At 51.4% G+C, this 20,870-nt stretch overlaps 1 protein-coding gene across 1 annotated transcript; it reads left to right on the top strand.

Moving 5' to 3' along the window:
- Positions 1-794: 794 nt before the first annotated feature.
- On the top strand, positions 795-19,962 carry LOC138688271 (centrosome-associated protein CEP250-like). Its single transcript, XM_069799568.1, has 21 exons — positions 795-977; positions 1,356-1,412; positions 1,999-2,067; positions 2,131-2,213; positions 2,786-2,951; positions 3,690-3,796; positions 4,838-5,065; positions 5,173-5,253; positions 6,140-6,284; positions 6,569-6,715; positions 6,909-7,139; positions 8,729-8,922; positions 11,166-11,293; positions 11,499-11,668; positions 12,180-12,255; positions 12,471-12,670; positions 13,420-15,843; positions 16,605-16,760; positions 17,158-17,301; positions 17,469-17,519; positions 19,771-19,962. The coding sequence occupies exons 1-21, from the start codon at positions 795-797 to the stop codon at positions 19,960-19,962; spliced, it is 5,232 nt and encodes a 1,743-aa protein (XP_069655669.1).
- The last annotated feature ends 908 nt before the right edge of the window (positions 19,963-20,870 follow it).

The following is a 20,870-nucleotide window of genomic DNA, read 5'->3' as shown; positions in this document are numbered from 1 at the left end:
ACAGGGAGCGAAAGCTTCAGTCATTCCACCTATGTATGGCTTGGGTTTCGTACTAGATGGGAACTCCGGCTCCAGGGGCTGAAGTTGGAGCTTTTCGTAGCGAGTTCCAGCTCTTCAGCTGGCTTCCCTGGGCGATGGACCTTTTCCACGGTCCCTGCGGTCCCACCCTTCTCGCCCCAGTGGCCCCAGCCCCCGCCATCCGACCCTCTGGGCTTTCCTCGCGCTCCTTCTCTCCCAGCCTGCACCGGGGGCGCTTTTTGCCCCCAGCGTTCTGCGGGGCCCTTAACGGTCTCTGAGCGGAACGCGCTGGAGCGAACGGCTGCCGGGGCGGCCTCTCCCCCGCGGCAGCACCGCAGCCCAACGCCGCACCCTCAGCGAGGAGCGAGAAGGGAGAAGCGAGAAGGGAAGCGCTGCCACAGAGCGGCCCCGAGCGAGCCCGGCTCTCCCGCCCGGCGCCCGGTCGCGCCCGGCCGGCAGGGTGAGCCGCTGCGCCCGCCGCGGCAGGCGCCTGAGCGCGGTCCGCCGGGGCAGGCCGCGGAGCAGCCCCCGGGCGGAGCCCGGCTGGAGAGCGGGGGCATGGCGGCGCGGAGCCAGGCCTCCGTGCGGCGCCGGCTGCAGAGCTCGGAGGAGGCGCAGCACCGGCAAGCGGTGCTGGTGCGGAAGCTGCAGGCGAAGGTGAGGAGCGGGGGCGCCGGCCCGGCGGGGAGCTGCCCGGGGACGGGCCGCGGTGGCGGGGCCGGGGTGCCCGGGCCGCCCGCGCAGCGCTGAGAGGGGCCTCGGCGGCGGCGGCGGCGATGTCGGGGGGCGAAGGCGCGGCCCCAGCGGGGCCCTCCCCGGGGCGTTCCCCGGCGCTGCCGCGGGCGGGACGGCGCCGAGCCCGCAGCTCGGGGGAGGCCCCGGGAGCCGCCCTCCTCCGCCCGGCCCGGCCCGGCCCGCTGGGCGCCTGGCCCTGCCGCTGTCACCCTGCCGAGCCTCTCGTGAGGGCTTGTCCGTGCTGAAATAAAGATGCCCGGCTCGCAGGCGCCTTTGTTGGGCCACGTTAGCAGGGGGCCGTCCCAGAGGCAGGAGCCGAGCCGGCGGGGGTGGTTTGGGGCGGCCCCGGGCCGAGGCAGGCAGCTCTTAGGATGAGCAGGTGGCAGTACGCGTAAAAGAAGCCCCGTCTCAGTTTCTCCCGTACGAGATAAAGTGAAGCTTCCCTGTATCGTAACGACTTCTTGTTGGCGGCATCGGCACATCGGCAGCGCTGTGAAACGTACTGTGCTTGGGCTGTAAAGACTTGGAGAAAAGCTAATGCAGGAGGAGCCGAGCCTGTTACAAGCTGCATTCGCTCATCTTCATTCTATGTCTCCGTCCAGGTACTGCAGTACCGGACTCGGTGTCGAGAGTTGGAGCAGCAGCTGGCAGCAGGAGGGGTGAGTGTGCAGGTTGCCAACTAAAGACCGTGTAGGTGGCGTTTGTTAAGGCGGGCCAAAGCAAGCTCCCCAAAGCAATGGCAGAGGGAAGCAAGATTTTGCTGCCTGAGGGTTTAAAGAAGCGCTGTAAGTTTGCCTGCGAGTGTTTTGTCCAGTTGCCATTCTTAGAGGAGCCAGTGGTCCCAGAAATGCGGGTGCAGGAAACCCTGTGAAGGGGGATTTTAGTTTTGAGAAAGGGTGCTTTATTGCTGGCGTAACATTTTGTCCTAGGGCTCAGGAGAGGGCTACACTGCCTGTTAGGTTATATGGCCGCCTCTGAAAAAGAACGGGTTGAAACGTGGCATTTTGGAAGGCAAGAATGCTGGCGTTCAACATACGGCTATGTGCTTTTCTTTCTGCTTCACGGCTAAAGTAAACCTAGGAAGAACAAAGGGTAGGAGAGTAGGAGAGCATTCCCAGGCTTCAAGTCGAAGTGAGCGCTCACGGTTGTGAGCTAAGGAGACCTAGCTGCGAGAGTGCCACAGTGGGGGACTGAGGAGAGCTACTCGCATTGAGCACCACCCTTCCCCTCCCTTGCTCTCCATAGTCACGACACTGTTACGCCTGGAAGAAGCCACGAGCTCCTGAGCTACCCAAGCGAATGGAGCGGAAAGCGGTGGATGCTCACAGCAGTGAAGGGAAGACAAGAATTTGACTAAACTTTTCCTTTCTTCTGAAGGGACCCCTTCCAGGCAGGTGGGAAGCCACAGAAGACCAGAGCCTGGAGAAAGCACTGCTTCAGGTGGAAGAGGAGCAGCAAAGGTACAAGGAAGAAGCGTTCCCTCATACCTGGTATCCTGGATGCTCGTGGAAGTGAGGGAAAACCTGTCAGTGCTCCCTGGTCTCCCCAAGGGGAGCAGTTGGGCAAGCTGCTTTGAAAGGAGAGAGGTCCACAGTCTGTTTTCTGTGGTGCAGTAATAGTGTTGTGTGCTGAATGGCTCTGTTTTGAGCGGGGGGTTATTCCGGGTGACTTCCAAAGGTCCCTTTCCAGCCTAAATTATTCTGTGGTTCAGTAGGTGAGCGGGTCAGGAGAGTGCTAGAGAAAGGTGATGCGTCCAGTGATCAGACAGCACGAAGGGGAGGCAAGACGTGAACTGTGGGCATCATCAAAGTAGAAGGGGAAACCGAAATTGTAGGTGGAAGTAGAAGGCTTAAAGCAAGGAGAAGCAAATGAGTATGCCATCACAGAGAGATCTTAGTTAATCCTAGAAAGCACTTTTACTGCCTCTCGGTTTGACAACAAAGTCAGTGTTGAGGGAGTTGGGAAATCACGGAGGCGCTGCTTGTGGATAGCAGTTGTTCAGTGACCTCATTGCTGTTTCTCCCTTTCCAAGGTGTGAGAATCTGGCAGAAGTGAACACTCTCCTGCAGGAACACCTCGAGGAAGCGAATGAGGTTAATTCAGCCCTTAAAGAAGATGTTGGAAAACTGACGGTGGATTGGATGAGGGCCCGGGAGGAGCTGGAATTGAAGGAGAGCGAGTGGCGCGGTGAACGTGAGGTAAGGATGGGCGACGGGAATGTCAGACGCGATGCCGGGGTGGAATGAGAATGGGTTTTATTTCTGGCCTGGAGAGCTTGCTGTGTGAAAGTCGTGGCACCGTTGAGGCTGTCTTGGTGTTTATGAGCAGAAGACAGGGGTGTGAGATGGAGGAGTGTCAGCAAATTGTGGTGATGGGAGATGCCCGCGTGCTGTGACCGTACTGCTCGTTCTCAAAGGCAAATGCTTGCTGTTGCTGGGCACTGTAGGGCAGTGACCCATGAACGCTCGTCTGTTTTTTAATAGTTCCTAAATCTCTGTCTGCAGCAGTGGAGACCGAAGAGAGGTCAGTGTGTTTTCGGATTCAGGGTAGCCAACAGAAGAACAGCACAGGCCTCCCTTACCAATAGGCTGTTGCAAGCAAATCTGACACTGGTCTCGGAGGGGCTTGTTTTTGTCTTCCTCCACCGAGCCTGTTAGACACCTCTGCAAGGCGAGATGATGAATCGCGATCAGTTTGCTTTGTTGATACCCGCGCCTGCAGGGGAAGTGTGGATGTTCCCTTCTTTGCAGTCAGGTGGCAGGTCTACTGAGGATGCCTCTGTGGTGGCTCTTCAGTCCTCGATGCCCCCCCCCCCGATTGGAATAGTTCTTAAAGGAGACCCGGTGATGACGGTTGTGTACCCTCCCCTCTCTGAAAGGCTTGTACAGTGACAGCGAAGGCTGAATTGGCATTTCTTTTTGTCTTTGCCTGTTTAGCTTTATGACAGCTACCTAAGGGGTGAACGCAGCCGTCTACTCAGCCTGTGGCGTCAGGTGGTAACCTTCCGCTGTCATTTCCTGGAAATGAAGACTGCCACTGACCGGTGAGTAGAAGTGAAGGCTAGATCTCGTTGCAGAAAAAACACAGCTTCCCTTCACAGCTGCTTTTTGAGCCTTGATGTTACGCTAGCTGCGGCTAAAGATACCATTTCTCCTTTGGCAGTCTGAAGCGATGGCCTTAAGCATGCCTTAGGCTATATTCAGAATCATTTTGTTTGATGCTGGTTTTCAGGTAAAGCTGAGGGGCTCAGGCTATAAGCAATGCAGGGGCCCTGAACAGGTGAACTTGGCTATGGTGATGTTTGGGCATATTAACACAGACACAGGCATATGTGGACGAGTTGGGAGAGACTCACCAAAGCTATGCATGCAGCATGTGGAGCGGTCCCCTTTTATAGAGTTTGCCTTAAATCTCACTGGCTTTCCTTTCCCACTGCTCCTGATGGAAAGATCATTCGTGAATATGTATATATTTATTTTTTCCTTCTCATTTCCAGCTTACGTTTATCGTGGTCAGTTTGCATCCGCTTATTCCTGTACCAACACTGTTGAGAGAAAGAATAGCTTCTCTACCCTGCTATTACATTTCTCCAGTTGATGTTGCTTAGTTTGATCCCTCCCTTTTATGATTGTTTTCTTGTTCTTGGGCTCTCTGAGGTTCCTTTCTCACAGGTGCCTTCTGTGCAGAGAAGAATAGCGTAGCCTAACAGTAAATTCTTCTGGTGTCAGCATGCAATTTCAAACTCTGGGTTACCGTCAGCCATTTACCTTATTTGGTGATAAGCTTTCCTTAATGCGTAGAGTACGCCTGACCCGCTAGTTAATTCTCGAAGCCTTCTGGCTGTTCCATACATTTCCTCTTATCTCTGGGGAGAAAACAGATTCATTCCTCAACCGTCAAATAGACCCATTGCCCAAGGGTCAAGATGTGTCCTGATCCCAAAGTGTCAGAGGAATGATTCGTCCCCAGCGAAGATGTCGTCTTTCCTGCCGGCTTTTACTGTTGCGCAATTACGTGCTTCGGAAGCGAGTCAGCTGATAAAGGTGGTGGTGTGAACATTACCTCTTTCTTGATTCTTTTTCAGAGATTTGTCAGAGCTGAAGGCAGAGCAAATGAGGCTTTCTGGATCTATACTTGTAAACTGCTCCCGCCTAAACTGTGGCGTACGGCCCTGGGAACCCGTTACGCTGGGTAGACCTGTCCTCGAGGATCAGGCACAGCAGCAAGCAGAAGAGGAAATAAGCCGGAAGACTTGGGAGGTGATGCACTTACAAGTCGAAGGGGACCCGGAGAAGAAGGAGCTTCAGGACAGGTGAATGTGTTTTAAACTTTGCTGTTAGCAGCGTTATCTTCTGTGGGTGCTCGTTGGATTCATAGGATGGGCTGTGTTCACGTTTAAAACGCACCCATTCTGCACAGCCTTGTTCCTGTCCCTAGTCAAACTATTGCCTTCAACAGAACGGACAGAAAAAACCGTCTGACAGACAGAAGCTCTTGTGAGTAAGGCAGGACTGGAAAAGAGATGGCGTATTACAGTGTTTTTGCTGTTAACTGATTCTTGGTGAGAAATGGAGACCAGCGTAAAGAGAGCTGTGTCTCTTGTACAGCCCTTTTGCTACCCAGGGCTGTGCTAAAGGAGTTGGGAGGAATTTGCACAGGACCATCATATGCAATGTAGCCCCTCCGTACTGCCGTTTCCACGCTAGACTGAGCGCAGAAGGCCTTTGGGGCAAGGAGTGCCATTTTGCAACATCACACATACTAACCTGAATCATCCTGTGATCCTGTGATTATTAGTTTGGGAAATTCGTACACATCTCCCCAGATAGATTGCCAGCTCTTTCATCAGTTCACTGCTGAAGGCAAAAGTAATTGTGGGACTATTAAGGTGGACTTTTTAAAAGTCTGTCTTACCCAAAGAAGAACTTTGGAAAGTCTTGTGTCCAACGTACGAAAGAGGAGAGGGAGAACTAACAGGCGGGAAGCTGTTAGCTACCTGAAAGGCGGTTGTAGCGAGGTGGGTGTCGGTCTCTCTTCCCGAGTAACAAGTGATAGGACGAGAGGAAACGGCCTCAAGTTGTGCCAGGGGAGGCTTAGATTGGATATTAGGAAAAATTTCTTCACCGAAAGGGTTGTCAAGCATTGGGACAGGCTGCCCGGGGAAGTGGTTGAGCCACCATCCCTGGAGGTATTGCGAAGACGTGTAGAGTGTGGTGCTTAGGGACGCGGTTTAGTGGTGGACTTGGCAGCGTTAGGTTTACGGTTGGACTCGATGATCTCAAAGGTCTTTTCCAACCTAAATGATTCTATGATTCTATACTCGTGGTTTTGGAAATGAGAATGTTTTTTACGTTAAAAAACTTGTTTGTCTTTCCCCTTCTGATAGACTGAAGGACTTAGCTGCACTTGAAGGAGAACACTCATTATTGCAGAGCGAGTTGGTAGTCGCAAGAGAGATGCTGGAGGAATCGCACCTTCAGAGGGATCTGCTGAAGCAAGAGAAACACGAGCTTACCGTGGCACTGGAAAAGGTATGGTCACCTTATTCCGAGGCAGCACTTGTGGGAGAGGCAGTTGTGATAGCAAGACCACCACAGATGCTGTTTCTGGCAGTAGAAGACAGGGACAATGTTGTTGTCCTTCTTGGAAAATGGCGATCGGACCACAGAGGCTCTGCGGTGTCGTTAGTGCCCACGTGCTTGTTGGGAACGCTGAACTGGGAGTGTGTCAGAGACACAACAGGGGATCTGGAGTTGCTGCTTGAGGTCAGGGATTTTCCTGTCTTTGTTGTCATGTTGTTCTTTTGTCTCTTCAGGCAGAGCAGTCAGTAGCAGAGTTGACAGGGGCTCAGAATAAGCTGACTGCTGAAATAGCCGATCTACACGTTGCAGCAGCGAACGTGAGCAGTATCAATGAAGCTCTTGCGTTGGATAAGGTGCAGCTGAACAAACTTGTGTTGCAGGTGAGCAGAGTTGTCAAAGATCTTGCCAGGTGTTTGTCTCCAGCTGCTGCTGCTGCTGCTTCTCAGGCTTCTTGCCTTCGGACAGTATGACTGTCTGAATATGGAAACGTTGCTCTTTTCTCTGTCCAAGCCAAAGCTCCTACAGAGTAAATCTTACTGTTATTTTATTTCCTCTGTGCTTCTGCGATTGTAGCTGGAGCAAGAGCATGACGTTCTGTCAGGCAAAGTGGACGAGATGGAGAGAGCAAAGATCTCTGGCCAGGAGAAGCTGAACTTGTGTGAAAGAACAAATGAGGCGCTGAGCGCAGAGAAAGCCCACCTGGAGCAGCTGCTGAAGAAAGCAGAGGAGCAACAGGAGGGGCTGCAGGCAGAGCTGAGGATGCTGGCAGAGGAGAAGGCAGAAACCCAAGAGAAACTCATTGAGGTGAGACCAAAAACCTGGTGCTTTCTGGGTGGGCTTTTGGCTGCTTGGCTCAGTGAAGCTGTATCTGTTGGATTCTGCAGTGTTTTTTGTCAAGGAGACACTTGGTAGCGCTGGGGGTCAGGCGGCGTTGTTTACTTCCTTCTGGAAGCGTGTTGATGGCTTGCAGAGCTGTTGTGCAATTCTCTGGGTCGTCCTCTGCTTCTACAGATTCCTTTAATCCACCTGTCTGTGTTGGCCTCTTTTTTGGCTTTTGATAAGCTGCAGAGAGGTGATTTGCCTTGCCCACGAATCTGCGTGAGGCTACTACTCTCACATGCGTCGAAAGAAGCAAACAGGGTAGCTCTTCACCCATTTTCTGAGGCCAAAAACCCCCGGGGCTGCATGTTTCTATTTATGCTTTTTGTTGTGAAGTCTGCAACTTTCCAGGCTCGGCTTGTTGGGGCCTAGAGGGCGGGACAAAGCGGCGAGTCAGTGTCTGCTGTCTTGTACTGCTAAGAACGGGAATGGCACCCTGAAATTGTTGAAACTGTATTTTACGACCTACATGCTGCTTTGAATTGCTAGATCCTCGTTAGGCTTTGAGGGAGAAGCTGAGAAAGAGGTGGTCACAGAAGACTGTTTACTCTGGACTAACTGGTTTTGGTAGAGTGGAAAAAGAGCTTGGGAGAATTGCATCGCTGGAGGAGACTAGGGAGTTTGCCATCATTTCAGTGTCGGTTTCATAATGTACAATCTTAGGTCTTATGGGGTAACTTTGAGAGGAGAATTGTTTGTTTCTGAAGGTCTGTTCCCTGTTAGACAGTCTTAGTTTTGGAGTACGTGGTCTGTTTGGCAAATACCCATCAGAGGTGTATTGGCATCACTGCAGAAGCAAGCTGAAAAATCACGGTTAGTCTTCAGGCTTGAATGCCAGCAAGGTCTATTGGGCAACTTGTTTGTGTAAGACAAGTAGACAGTATTGTTGACACGAACTACTGTCCAAGTAGAGTCTACCATCTCTTTGGCCACACCAGCCGGACTTCCGTAAATCACTAAATGACACTGCTCACCACAAGGGCTGTTTCCCTGCCAAGGATCACCTCATTGCATCCAACTGCCGTACACACTGAAGTAGGTGTGTGGTGGTGTTCTGCGACGAGGTGACGCTTTGATGTTGGTTTTTCTTCTTCTAGAAGGAGAAACCATGTGTATTTCCACTTTGTTCGGCGAGCAAAGTTGCTCTTGCTCAACGGTTCCTGAAAATTCCCAGCACTGGAATAGATTCTGATAGAATTTTAGTTTGCAAGGTGGCAGTTGTGGAAGATGTGGTATTTTTGCGTGAAAAGATGTGGTCTGGGTGTGTACGTTTGTCCTGAAGGGGCCGTCTGGTCCCAGGCAACCCAGCAGGGCCTTACACATCGCTTTCAGGTTAACAGCCCTAGTGCCTTTTGGCAGCCCAGGGTGTTAGGGCGGCACGAAGCAGATGCTCTTAAACTTTCAGGCCAGAGTACCGGAGCTCTTTCTCCTCTAGCTGATTCAGAAGTGGCGCTGGCTGGCTCTGCACAGAACTCCAGAGAAGGGACTCTAACTGTATTTTGTCCCGCTTTCAGGTTCACCGCCAGCAAGAGTCAGCTAGCAGTGGTCTGGAGCAGTTGCGGCAGGAGTCCTCTCGCCAAGGACAAGCACTGGCCAACGTATCCAAAGAGAAGGAATTGCTGGCGCACGAGAAGGCTGCCTTAGAGGTGCGACTGGCAGCCACGGAGCGGGACAGACGAGGCCTTGCAGAGCAGCTGGCAGAGGCCAGGTAAAGGCAGGGGGGAGACCCTAGGCAGGAGATTATTTAATGTCTGTAATTATAGAGGTGATAATCATGACACGAGGGTTCATTGCATCCTGTATGCTTTTCAGCTATTTTCACCTTCCATGGACAGAAAATGGAGGAATCTCGAGAAAAAAAAAAAACACCAAACCAAAAACCCAAACCAGTACAGCATGGTTTGAATGTTATTTTTCTGACAGCTAAAGCTAACAAAGCTCTCCTGAGCCTGGGGCTCATGTTTATGCCCCCTTGCACGTTCCTGTGTGAAGTCCAAAGCAAGCCAGCGTAATTCCTCAGTATCTGGTACCTTGGCTCTGCATTGAGTAGTAATTAAACCATGCAGATGTTTACTGAAACCCAAAGCTTCTCTCTGGTTTCGGTTTCTCGTTCTGCGCGTTTGAACTTGGATCGTTCCTTATCAAGTAGTTTGACAGGGGATCTTCAGAATTCAAGTCTATTACGTACGGACATTGCGAGTAGGACACTGCCATTTAGGGTGAAGCTAGAGGCTCGTGCTGAAAATCTTGAGGGCCTACTGTTTCTAGTCTAACTCTTGTTACCTGTGGTGCAGGACCTAGAGTTGGTTACACCAGCAGCAGGGAAGCCTCTTTTGAATGCTCGCCAGTCTGCGGGAATTGTTGCCCATCATTGATGTGTGGGTCCGGTACTCCCTACCACGTGCTGTTTTGAGATAGACATCATGGAGGAGTTTATGCAGGGCAGGAACAAGATTTTGTCCTTCTGCTGGATCAGGTTTCTAAGATCACGTGTGACAAGTTCTGCTTTTAAAAAAAAAAACCAACCCCAAACTACCCAACGTATGGAGATGTTTGTCCTCCTCTCAGGTCTTTTTTAGAAGACTCCTGACCTTGCAGAGCTGTACAAATGCGAGATTGTTTGTCACGCTTCTTGACTTTGACGCCTTACCACTCCAGAGTATGTTGTTAGCAAGGCTGATAAACACCATTTAGACTCAGTCTGTTTCTTGAGAGCTGCTGCTGCTTCTGAGCTCCAGCTCCTCTTAGTTGATCCAGCTGAATTATGTTCTGTCAATTATTGGGCTGCAGCAACTATTCTTGCCAGATGTTGTTCTCAAGAGCCTGTTGTTGTCGTCACAGTTTTGGACTCTTATCTTCTCTGTTCTGTTTTAGAGACTGACTTTGATTTATCCTTAAAATGGAGCATATTTACTTTGGACTGCCAGACATTGGCGTAGTCAGAAATATGTGCTTGTTCTCCTTCTTGAAGATACATCCTCCATCGTCCATCAAAGCAGTGAAATCCTACTGTTGTGGGTCTTAGTGTTGTACCACTCGGGTGCCCCTTTACCCTGAAGGATGTTATCCTGGTTGCACGCCTGTTCTAGTGAGGCAGTGCTGTGTATGGTAGGAACCTGGCACACAGGACGCCGTGTTAGATCAGGGAGGCAACTTCAGCTCCTGGTTGCAGAGTCCTGTGTGTCATACGCAGCAGCTGGTTGAAGTCTATGGATGTAACAATTTGCCTCCGCAGTACTACAACTTCCATTTTAAAGAGCGGCAAGCCATTTGGGCTACTGCCTGCTTAGTTAGCAACGCTTAGAGAAAAGTAGCAAGTTTTTCTCGCGAACTTCCAAGAGTTTAAACTGAAGGCTACCTGTCTCTCCTTTCAGGTAGTCCTTGTTCAGGTAAAATCTAGTTCAGATTTCTTACAAATGCTGCTTACAAGCATGAGCTTTTACTGTATCATCTGATGTATTGCTTTAGTCCCTTTGAAATATAGGGAGTCTGGAAGATCACCTCCCTGTACGTACACTACGAACAGCATCAAAAAGTCACGAGTCAGCCAGGGAGATGCTCTTACTCTGCGCCCCTGCAGAGCAACCTGGAAGTGACGATGAGCAAAGGGCTGTGAGCAGAGGCTGGGCTTTTGCTTGCTGGCACAGACTTTGTGAGCACAGCTACCCGTGCGTCATAGATCAGACAATAGCAATTTAAGATTTGGCGATGGAGATCAAACTCGGCTGGGCTTTCTGTGTTACGCTAGGTCATAAGTAAAGCCTGGGCATTCCCTCGGAGGGGCCTGCATTGCTCTTTTAAATGGCAGAAATATGCCTTCTGTATACCAGTTTCCATGCAACCCATTTTCCGAACTGAGGGGTAGGGATCTTGAACCAGCTCCTACTGGACTAACTCCCTGTGGGCGTCAGGAGCAAGAAACTCATTTCTCTCCGTATTGGCCTCTTGTAGGGCCGGGAGGGAGACCCTGGAATCCAGCCTGCTTGAGGCTCAGCAGCGCTTATGTCAGCTGGAGATCGCCAGGGGTCAGCTTGAAATCCAACTTCAGACAGTCAGGCAGGCCAAGGAGGTGATACAAGGTGAGAGCCTCATGTGCTTTGTTTCTGGTGACCCCCCTGCCTAGGGAGGATGGTATAAAAATAGCTCTCCGTCTGCAGTGCTTCTAAGGAGTGAAGGAGCTGGGGACAGATCCCTCCTACACTGAAATTCAAATGGCTTACGGTTAGTGAAGTCAGAACCGCTGTTTGTGTAGGCCCTGAATCTTGCCATTTGTCACGTTTGCAGGGGAAGCGAAGTGCCTTCAATGTGAGCTGGAAGCAGAGAGATCTCTCATGAAGCAGGAACGGGAAAACATGGCGCAACAGCTCTTGCGGGCAGAAGAGCAGTATAACGATACCCTCAAACTTCGGGAAACGGATCACGAAGTGGAAATAAACAAGCTCCTGCAAGAGCTGGTAGGAAACAATATGCTTCTGAAGTCTTGAGGCAAGCTTTGTGGGCTGGCTTTAGAAGAATAATAGCCTGAGCGTGTGAAATGGCAGCAAGCGTCTGTCATAGGCCACGCGTTGCTAGGCCAGGCAGCAGAGCCAAGAGCTCGCACTTGAAAGCACGTGAAGACCTACAGGACTATGCCGGGACAGTAAATGCAAGCCACGGATTCCGTGTGGGCCTAAGACGAGTTGAGCAGAAGGTTGGGTGGTCCCCACCCAAGGCATGGCAGTAAAGGGGTAGGATCTTACCAGACTCCTGTCTACCATGAAGTAGACTCCTAACTTTCCTGCCAACTGCAGTCGTGGGAACTTTGTTCCTTTCTTTCTGTCCTTTCACGGTTGACAGAGGTGTTATCTTTGGGCTCAAAGCATACAGAACAGATGGAACAGCCCCTCGTTCCTGGGCTTGAACTTGAGTTCGTGGCCCGTCTTGTGACTAGGGCATCGGGGTGCTGGCCTCTTTCTCACCCTGCAGTCCATCTGCATCTTCTCCTTGATGAGAATGGAGTTGAGCTTTGAAAATAGAGACTCTGAGACTAGAGGGAAATCCCGTAGGCGAGAGGTGCTAGGAAACAGGCAGCCGCCAGAGAGGGGAAGGTAACATCTCCTCTTCTTCCACCAGCTTGACCCTCCTTTTAAGTTCCTTGATAGGACATGATTTATGGAGGGCACAAAGCCACTACTGTGCGCTGTCGAGGTGGGGGTTTGTGGGAGGGATGAAGCTTCCCATTTTTTTGAGAAGCTTGGCTGGGACTCCCTCCTGAAGTCTTTTTCTCCCCTCATCAGGCAAGCGAGCGGGAAGGGCACCATTCAGAGCTACAGGAGATGCTGGAGCAGTGGGAAAAGGAGAAGGCAGAGACAGAAAGGGAGCACGAGAAGAAGCTGTTTGATATGAAGCAGAAAGTTGCTGCCATGCAAGCTCAACAAGAGGAGGAACGGACGAGAGTGGAAAGTGCCAAGCAAGAGGTAGAGACCGTGAAAGGAGAATTTGTGTGGTTTTTTTTACTCTTCTGGGCTCCTTATTGGCAGTGCTTCTCTGGACACTGTCCGTCTGGGTGGAAGCGTCTCTTCGATACCCCTTTGTAAAGAGGAGCGATGCCTTGGCAGCCATGAGACCTTTGTGCCGTGAGGGACAGGGCCTGGAATGCGAGAGGCTACCACAGTGTAGGTTTGAGAAAGGCAGGAAGCGCGTTGCAGCCTGAAGAGAACATGAACACCGTAACTGTGTCTGTGATCTGACCGCTACTCCTTCAAGAGGGCACAGTGGGGTTCTAGAGGATGGTACCATGAAAACTCTACACGGTAGAGGTCCAAAAAAAACCCCAACGCCCAACCCCAACAACGGGAACTCCCATGTTGGGGTTGTTCTGTCTTCCCTTCCTCCCTCCCTATCAGAGAGAACATCATCGTGCCACTGCCTAAATCATGGTTAGTCTGGACTTTAAATCCTGGCTGCAGTTCTGGCAGCTCCTCCCCAAAAGAACACGCTTGAGCTGGAAGAGGTTCGGAGAAGGGCAAAAAGGAAGACGGGACTGGCCGAGTAAGCTGGGAAAGACGCAACCGAAAGGGTGGCGCAGGAAAGGTCTTACAACATCCCGAGAGGCAGGGAGGGAGGGGGCAGCCCCTGACTGCCACTGAAGCAGGAGTTCAAATCTAGTACGAAAAGCAAACATACATGGGTGGAATTATTGAACCTCTTTGTCACTGTTTTGCAGCAGGAACGGGACGGACTGCGAGCCGTTAAAGAAGAACTGGTACGGGAGATGAAACTTCTTCAGGAATCGGTCACAGCCTCCGAAACCCGAGCAAATGCAGCAACAGATAGGAATCGCTGCCTTGAACAAGAACTTCAGACTACATTGTCTATCTTAAAAATCAAAAACGAGGAAGTGGAAACGCAGCGGGAGAAAATCCAGATGCTCCAAAAAGAGGCAGCACAGAGAAAAGCTTTGCAGGAGAGTCTCACTCGTATGACTGCCATCCTGTCGGAGAGGGAGGGAGAAATGAAGTTGTACCAGGAACAGGTGAGAAGGCTGGAGAACCAGAAAGAAATGCACGAAACTACTCTCAGTGAGGTTATCAAGGACATAACAGAGAAAAAACAGGAGGTTGAATCCCAGCAAGAACAGATACGGGAGCTGGAGAAGCAGCGAGAAATGCTGAGGACTGCTGTCAGCAAGATGAGCGAAGAGCTGGAGGAGAGAGACCGGGAGATCCAATTCCAGGAGGGGAAAATAATGATTCTAGAACGAGACGGTGCATCACAAGTGAGAAATCTGCAGGTGGATCTTGATCATATGAAAGGAAACTTGAAGGAGAAGAATTTGGAGCTTCTGTCTCTGACCCAGCAGATCCAAGCGCTGGAAATGGAGAGAGAACAGGCGAAATCTCTGCACGCGAGCCTTGGACACCTGAGGGCAGTTCTTAAGGACAGAGAGAGCGAGTGTGATTCTCAAAGGGATCAGTTAAGACTCTTGCAGCAGTACAAGGAACAGCAAGAGGGCTACCTGCAAGAGCTTCGTGGTACACTGGAAAAGATGACCCTTTCTTTATCTGAAAAGGATCAAGAGCTTGAGTCGCAACAACAGCAAATCCGGGAAGCTGAGGAAGTCATGGAAATGCAGTTAAGGACTGTCCGTGACCAACTGGAGCAGACCTTAGGAACCTTAAAAGAAAAGGACAGACTCCTAGACATCCAAAAGCAACAGGCAAGGAGCTATGCGGAAAAAACAGAAGAACAGATGAATGTCTTGCACAGAGACTTAGAGTACACTACAGCAATACTGAAAGAAAAGGATTTAATGATTGAATCTCAGAAGGAACTGATTGAGACCTTCCAAAAAGAAGAGCAAGACTCTGGACAGCAGAAGGAAATTCTGCAGCAGCTTCAAGTGGCACTGAAGGAAAAAGAACAAGAAATGTTATCCCTTAGAAAGCAATGTGAGGCGTGGAAGGAAAAGGAGGAAAAGCGTGAAGCTGAGCAAACAAACCTCCAAGCAACAAAGCTGACTCTGAAAGAAAGAGAGGAAAAGATAGAGGTTCTGGAGGAAGCTCTCTCTAAGCTTCAACAGCAAAAGGAGGAGGCAGCGAGGCAGACCAAAGCCGTACAGCAAAAACTAGAATACGCTGAATCTTCTCTAGAAGCGAGAGATCAAGAGATAGTGTCTTTGCAAGAGCACATCCAGGAGCTTCGAGAGCAGAAGGAGTTAGAAGGCAAGCAGGCCAAGAGTCTAGAGCAGGATCTAGACAAAATGAGCCAAATCTTGAAGGAGAACCATTTGGAGTTCCTCAGGCAGACAGAGCAAATGAACATGTTCCGGCTTCGTGAAGAAAGCACGAAAGTAGCACTAACATCATGCCAGCAGCAAGTGGATCTGCTTGAGCAAGCGGTGAGGAAGAGAGATGAAGACAACGAAACTCTCATGCAAAAACTCCAGCGCCAAGAAGAAGAACTGAAGACCTTGCAGAATCTCCAGCCTAGGCTAACCAAGAAGAATGAAGAGGTTAGGCATGGCAGAGAGCAAGAGAAGCTCCTGGAAGAAGCCTTGCATGAGAAGGAGCAAGAGACCAAGGCTGAAGGTGAACTAAAAGAGTTAGAAGAGGAAGTAAGAGCTCTTCGGGAAGATCTCCAGCATGTTCAGCCGACTCTGACAAAGAAGGATGAGGAGATCGAGAACCACAGAGACAGAGTCGGGTACTTAGAGCAGACTCTGACAGAGAGAGAACAAGAGCTTAGGAGGCAGAGTGAGCTCTTGAAACAATTAACATCAGCTTTGCGATGGAAGGATGGCGGGGAGACCCTGCAGAAACAAATCCAGAAACTCCAGAAATGGGAGGAAGAGGAAGCAGAGAAGCGGCGAGTTCTCCAGGAGAGAGACCGTTCCTTGCAAAGACAGAAGGAGCTAACGCAACAACTGGAGGATGAGCGGAAAGCCAATGGGGAAGAATTGGAGCGCACGATTGCTATTTTGAAGCAGACCGAGAGCAGAGAAGTCAAATGGAAAGAGAAGGCACAAGCACTGACTCTTGCCCTTACCAAGAGTGAAATGGCCAATGGGACTCTGAGGGAAGAAATAGCCATCCTGCAGAGCATGGTTTCGGAGAGGGACACGGACCGGTTTCATCATCAGGTAGGCAGTGTGACTGATCATCAGTCAACTAAAAAGTCTATAAAGGATTCTAATGATGATGCCCATAAAGATACGGGAATATATAGTCCCATAAATACATGACCTGCTTGGCCAGAGAAACTGCGGCTGTAGCCAGCAGGCTTGCCTGTCTGCGTAGCTCAAGGCATTCACCTGCTGAAGTGTTTTCTGTCAGCCCCCGAACTACTGAAAGAACTACGGAGCTTGCTGTTAGAGTTACCCCAAGCCCAGACGTTGGGGATGGGTAACTGGTTCTCTCCTGTGTAGGCAAGCTTAGCCAACGTGTCGTGGTTGGGGTTTGGCACGGAAAGGAAGGGGCACAGCTGACCAAACTAAGGGACTGACCTTAGCAGAATTTTGTAACGATGGTTGCACAGCAGCTACGCTGACGGTGCTTAGAGGATGCTTTCAGAGATGTCGATTTCGGAGGTACAGCTTTTCCAGTGTATTAAAAATAACGGCATTCGTACCGTTGCCTGATCAGGTGAAGGGCTTCATTGCGCATTCAGGATGTACTTGTGCTGCGGTCCAAAAGGCCGGAAGGCAAATCTGTGTGGATTTCCCCACGGCGATCGGGAGGAGGGCCCCTAGGAAGAAAGAGAGTGTGTTGTTTTGGCCCGTCAACCAGGAGGAGCAGAAGGGACTTGGCACTGTCCATTCCCGAGTCCGGTCACTCTCCCCGACTTGTCGATTCTGTCCCTCCTAACCTTTATGGGGCACCAGCTCACATAAACTCCTCTCTGTATACCCAGCAGGCTATTGCAGAAGGGGAGCAGCTATCGTGGCTCTCGGAGAAGAGACTCCTGTCACAGCAGCTGGAATGTCTGCAGCGAGCAGTTGCAAGGCTGGAACTGGAGAAGGCGGAGCTGAAGCAACTCAATGCTGAGCTCAGGAGGACTCTCGAGCAGGTAAAACAGGCTTTCACTGCCTCTGCAAAGCCTCACGGTCCTCTGGATCACAGCACATTTCCACAGACAGCACTTTGGAGTCCTCTGCTTGTTTCCTTCCCTCTCCCACTTCCCCCTGTGGACGCACGCTTTTGTATTTTCTCTCTCTTCTGGCACCCCGTTGCCTTCACAAATGCGCATTCGCTCCGGTCCCACCCTTCCTGCCCCAGTGTCCCCATACACGCACGTTTGACACTCTTGTGTCAGGAACTGTTTCCTCTTGCTCTTTCTCTTCCATAGCCTACTTCGAGTGCTTTTTGCCCGCAGCATTCTCTGGGGCAGTTAACAGCCTCTGAGCAGAGCAGAAATCTCCTTGCCATGATGTCCAGAGCTCCTTTTGCTCCTTGTTTGGTGGCAGGTTTCTGTGACCCTTTCTCCTATCACCAACGTGCAGGTGGAACGTGAACGGAGGAGACTGAAGAGATATCACAGTGGTCGGTCGCTGCCAGATGCGTGCGGATTTTTGCTGTCTGACCAGCACAAGATGGCTGCTTCTAGACAGGTGAGAACAGAATCTTCCTTGGTGGGAGGAGGGTCTGGCCATACAGAGGAACAGTGGCAAATCCCAGTGGCAGCATCCCCCCAGTATAGACCTAAGAGAAGTGGAACGTAGACCATGGCCCTGGCCAAACTGGAGACCAAAAGGAAATCCTTGCATTTTCTTCGCAGGAGGAGTCTCACGCTCACTGCAGTCGTCGATTAGCTGAGTTGCAGAACCAGGTGAGGAGTAGGAAAGCTCTCGTCAAAAGCTGCCGTGGCTGTACTGAGGGGCACAGCTTTGCACGATGCTACAGCCCGAGTTTTGTTTGGCTGTCGGGAAGTGAGTACACCAGGCAGTGGAAATACCCAGTCAGTCAGACACATCTGTTGGCCATGGCCAAACAACATCATGCACCTAGGTCTAGTCTCTGGCTTGCCTAGAGGTCAGGCGTGGTGGGAGAGGGATTGGAGGAAATTCAGAGAACTGGCACTCGCCTGAATATGGAGAAGATTCTAAGGATGTTCCCCTTGAGTCTTACTCATCTTGTTGACGGCTTCCATTTTCCCTTGACTCCGTTAACGGTAGAGCTTGCACTCTATCAGAGCTCCAGGGATCTGAGGCAGCGCCAGAGCTTACAGCCTTCGGGCAACCGTTAGTCTCCTATTGCTATGCTGCGCTAATCACGATCCCAGTATCGGACCGAGTCGGAGACCTAAGCGCAGCGTGGACGCTTGTTTTATCAGCGTAAGAATGTACGTCCCAGCTCCTGAACCCTATCCCATCCCTTGACAGCGGTACTGGCAGTAGCAGCAGTCGCCAGGCTCCTCTTCCACGTGCTTTTAAGGGTCTGGTATGCCCTGGTCTCCCTGAGGAGGTGAATCTTCGCAGGTGTTCAGGGCAAAATGCCTGTAAGATTTATGCGAGTAAAGTACACGGTGCTCCGCTCTGGCAAGTGAGCCGAGCGTACCGCTGAAGCCATCAAGTTATACCTTAAGGGTGTTTTCACCAGGAAGCCTCAGCGCCTGAAGTTCTGTTGCTACAGATAACGGATTGAACTCCCTTCCCCCTGTGACGGTTGTGTCTGCCTGCACTGTGGACCTGCTCCAGCAGTTCGGCAGGAAAGTGAAGGTGCTCTGCTCAAAGAATCGTCCTCAGCTGGCTAGTTGGGGCACTCCTCTGGGTCTGGGAAACAGCGGAACTGGAACGTGATCTCCCCCTTCCTGGGAGATGCTCTTAGCAGCAGATGGCCACTTCTCCCACGCATACCTCTGGGTTACCTACCAAAGCGTGGGAGGCTTCCAAGCCCCGTTGCAGAAAGGTGCCCTTATTATTTCAGAGAGAAGGTCAGAGCTGTCCCTCTCTTCAGGGGTGGTGTTCCCTAGCCTACGCGTATCGTCTGCTGTGAAGTCCCTCCGACGTCTTGCTTTCCGTGCGCGCTACCGGCTTCTAATTCGGCACCTCGCGTTCCCCTTCCGGAGCTGGCTGCCCGAGTTTCCCACCTAGTCTGCTCTAGATGCTTAGCAGATTAGGGACCCTCTTTTTGTCTGGTTTGGCTTTACGTTGGCAGACCTTGGTATCGTAATTCGAACGGAGCAGGTTCCATAAGCCATAAAACTCCTTTAGGAATTGCTTCTGTTATTTGAGTTCATTTGCCAAGAAAGAATATTTTCGTACTCCTAGCTCGAGGTTGGGGATGGCATTCCCACGTGGGACAGAGCCCTTGGCAAAGCACATGTCACTTTGAAAACAGAGGAGAACCTCTGGCCTGAGCTGTTCTCCCCGAAACAGCAAAGCACCGAGCGCTGCTCCCAGTGCTGGCATCTCCTCCGCTCCAAAGCAGGCAGAGGGCAACATGCCAGAGCTGCTGTGGCTGCGCTGCCCTGCAATGCTGACAGGAGGCGAGAGCAGCTGGGTCTCTCCCACCAAAAAGCCCAGCAGGCACAACCCGCTGTTGCCAGGAAGTAATAAGAGTTTGAGGATTTTGAAGGCCTCAGCAGTCCTTTAAGGCTCCTTTGCCCCCCGGGCTGTGCTCTGAAGTTAGGAAGAGTGAGAGTTTTCTCCCGTTTCATGTGCTAGCTGTCAGGTTTCTAAAGTAGATCGTAACAGAACGGTTCTTCACTACCTTGTGTAAGCAGCAGTCCTCCTGCTGAGGAGAAAGCAGGTGGAACTAAGGTGGCAGCAGCCCAAATCTCTCCTTTGAAAAAAAGGGTTGGGTTACAAAATCCTGTAGAAACCTCTCTCTTTAATATGCATGTCACGTCTCGGTGTTGTGCCTTGTGAATGGTATGCCAGAAAGAAACTCGGAATTGCCGGTAATCTGAGCTCAGTTCAGGGTGGCTCTGGCAACCTCTTAGTTCCCATTCCACAAGGACAACATGTTTGTCAGGGCTGGAGTTGGAGGGTGCGTCTTCCCTGACGGCCGGATCTGTGGAGCTACGGATGGTCCTAAGAGCGTGGGCTTGTCTGAGCTCGGCCTTTTGCCTCTTTCAGGTGTCCCTTCTGCAGACGCAGCTGGCACAAGAACGAAAATACAAGCAGGACTATATCGAGCGCTGTGCCAAGACCAGCCAGGAGCTGTCAGACCTTCACCAAGAGCTGTCTCGCTCCTTAGCAGCTGTGGTCAGGGAGCCGAAAGCTGCTGTTCTGGAAGCAGAGGCTCGGAAGCTGGGTCAGCCTCTCTGAACCTTCTTTTCCTGTAGAGGAGCAGCTGCAGCATCACGGCGTTCCGGTCTGGTGCCCTTCCCGGAAACGTATTATGTTTTGCTGTGGGAAATGGGGGTACATCTGTTCTGTTTGCGTTCGGAAGCATTTCCTAGCGACAGGGATTTAAAAAAATTTTTGTTTTAATAAAAGAGATTTTGCAGGACTGCCCTTTTTCAACGGGGGTACATTGGTTCTGTTTACGTTCGCAAGCATTGCCTAGTGACAGCGATGTTTAAAATTTTGTTTTAATAAAAGAGGTTTTGCAGGACTGCACTTTTTTAGTAGGAAAAAGCAAGGGCTAGGCAAGTATGTGGCTTAGGAAAAGCTTATGCTGTCTTTTTCACTTGCACGAGTAAGCTATTGCGAGCTGCTGTACGATTTAACCTCTTGAGTTCGTAGCCCTTCCCTGTGACGAGAGAGGGAAACACGGAGGTGGTAGCAAGAGGAAGGGGTGAAGGGCGCAGGCCAGGGATGGGAGGTGGGGCGAGAGCGCGGCGGTTTTTTCCTCCCTTTTTCCTTCTTTTCCTTCCTTTTTCCTTCCGTGCTTCGGCACAATAAGCGCTGGTACTCTCCCGAGGTGATTGGCTTTCAGCTTTGTCGCTGCGACAGCCAGCCTGAGGGACAGCTCGGTTGTTCTCCGAAGGGCGGGGGTCACAAACGCCAGCCCTTTCAAAGCTGGAGGCAGGGGCTGGGATGGGCTGGGCTGGGCTGGGGAGGAGGTCAAACTGAGTGAAAACTGCTCTCTGCCAGCAGCTCCGCCTTGGTCTCAAGCCCTTCCCAGCTAACCGATCTCGGCACAGTCAGCGTCTCTCGGGTGTCCTGGAGAGGCCCGGGGGCCGCTGGCAGGGAGGGTCAGAAGAGGGCGAGGCGGCAGCGAGGACCTTCCC

The sequence above is a fragment of the Haliaeetus albicilla genome, chromosome 2 (assembly GCF_947461875.1).
Source record: "Haliaeetus albicilla chromosome 2, bHalAlb1.1, whole genome shotgun sequence".
Classification (NCBI taxonomy): Eukaryota; Metazoa; Chordata; class Aves; order Accipitriformes; family Accipitridae; genus Haliaeetus; species Haliaeetus albicilla.
This window is presented reverse-complemented; position numbering and strand designations above follow the sequence as displayed.

Bases quoted from the DNA above. Each gene is read 5' to 3' on its own strand.
- LOC138688271 (XM_069799568.1), top strand. From the start codon at position 795: ATGTCGGGGGGCGAAGGCGCGGCCCCAGCGGGGCCCTCCCCGGGGCGT. The intron at 11,294-11,498 runs GTGAGAGCCTCA...TCACGTTTGCAG, and splicing joins GGCCAAGGAGGTGATACAAG to GGGAAGCGAAGTGCCTTCAA. The intron at 17,520-19,770 runs GTGAGGAGTAGG...TGCCTCTTTCAG, and splicing joins TAGCTGAGTTGCAGAACCAG to GTGTCCCTTCTGCAGACGCA.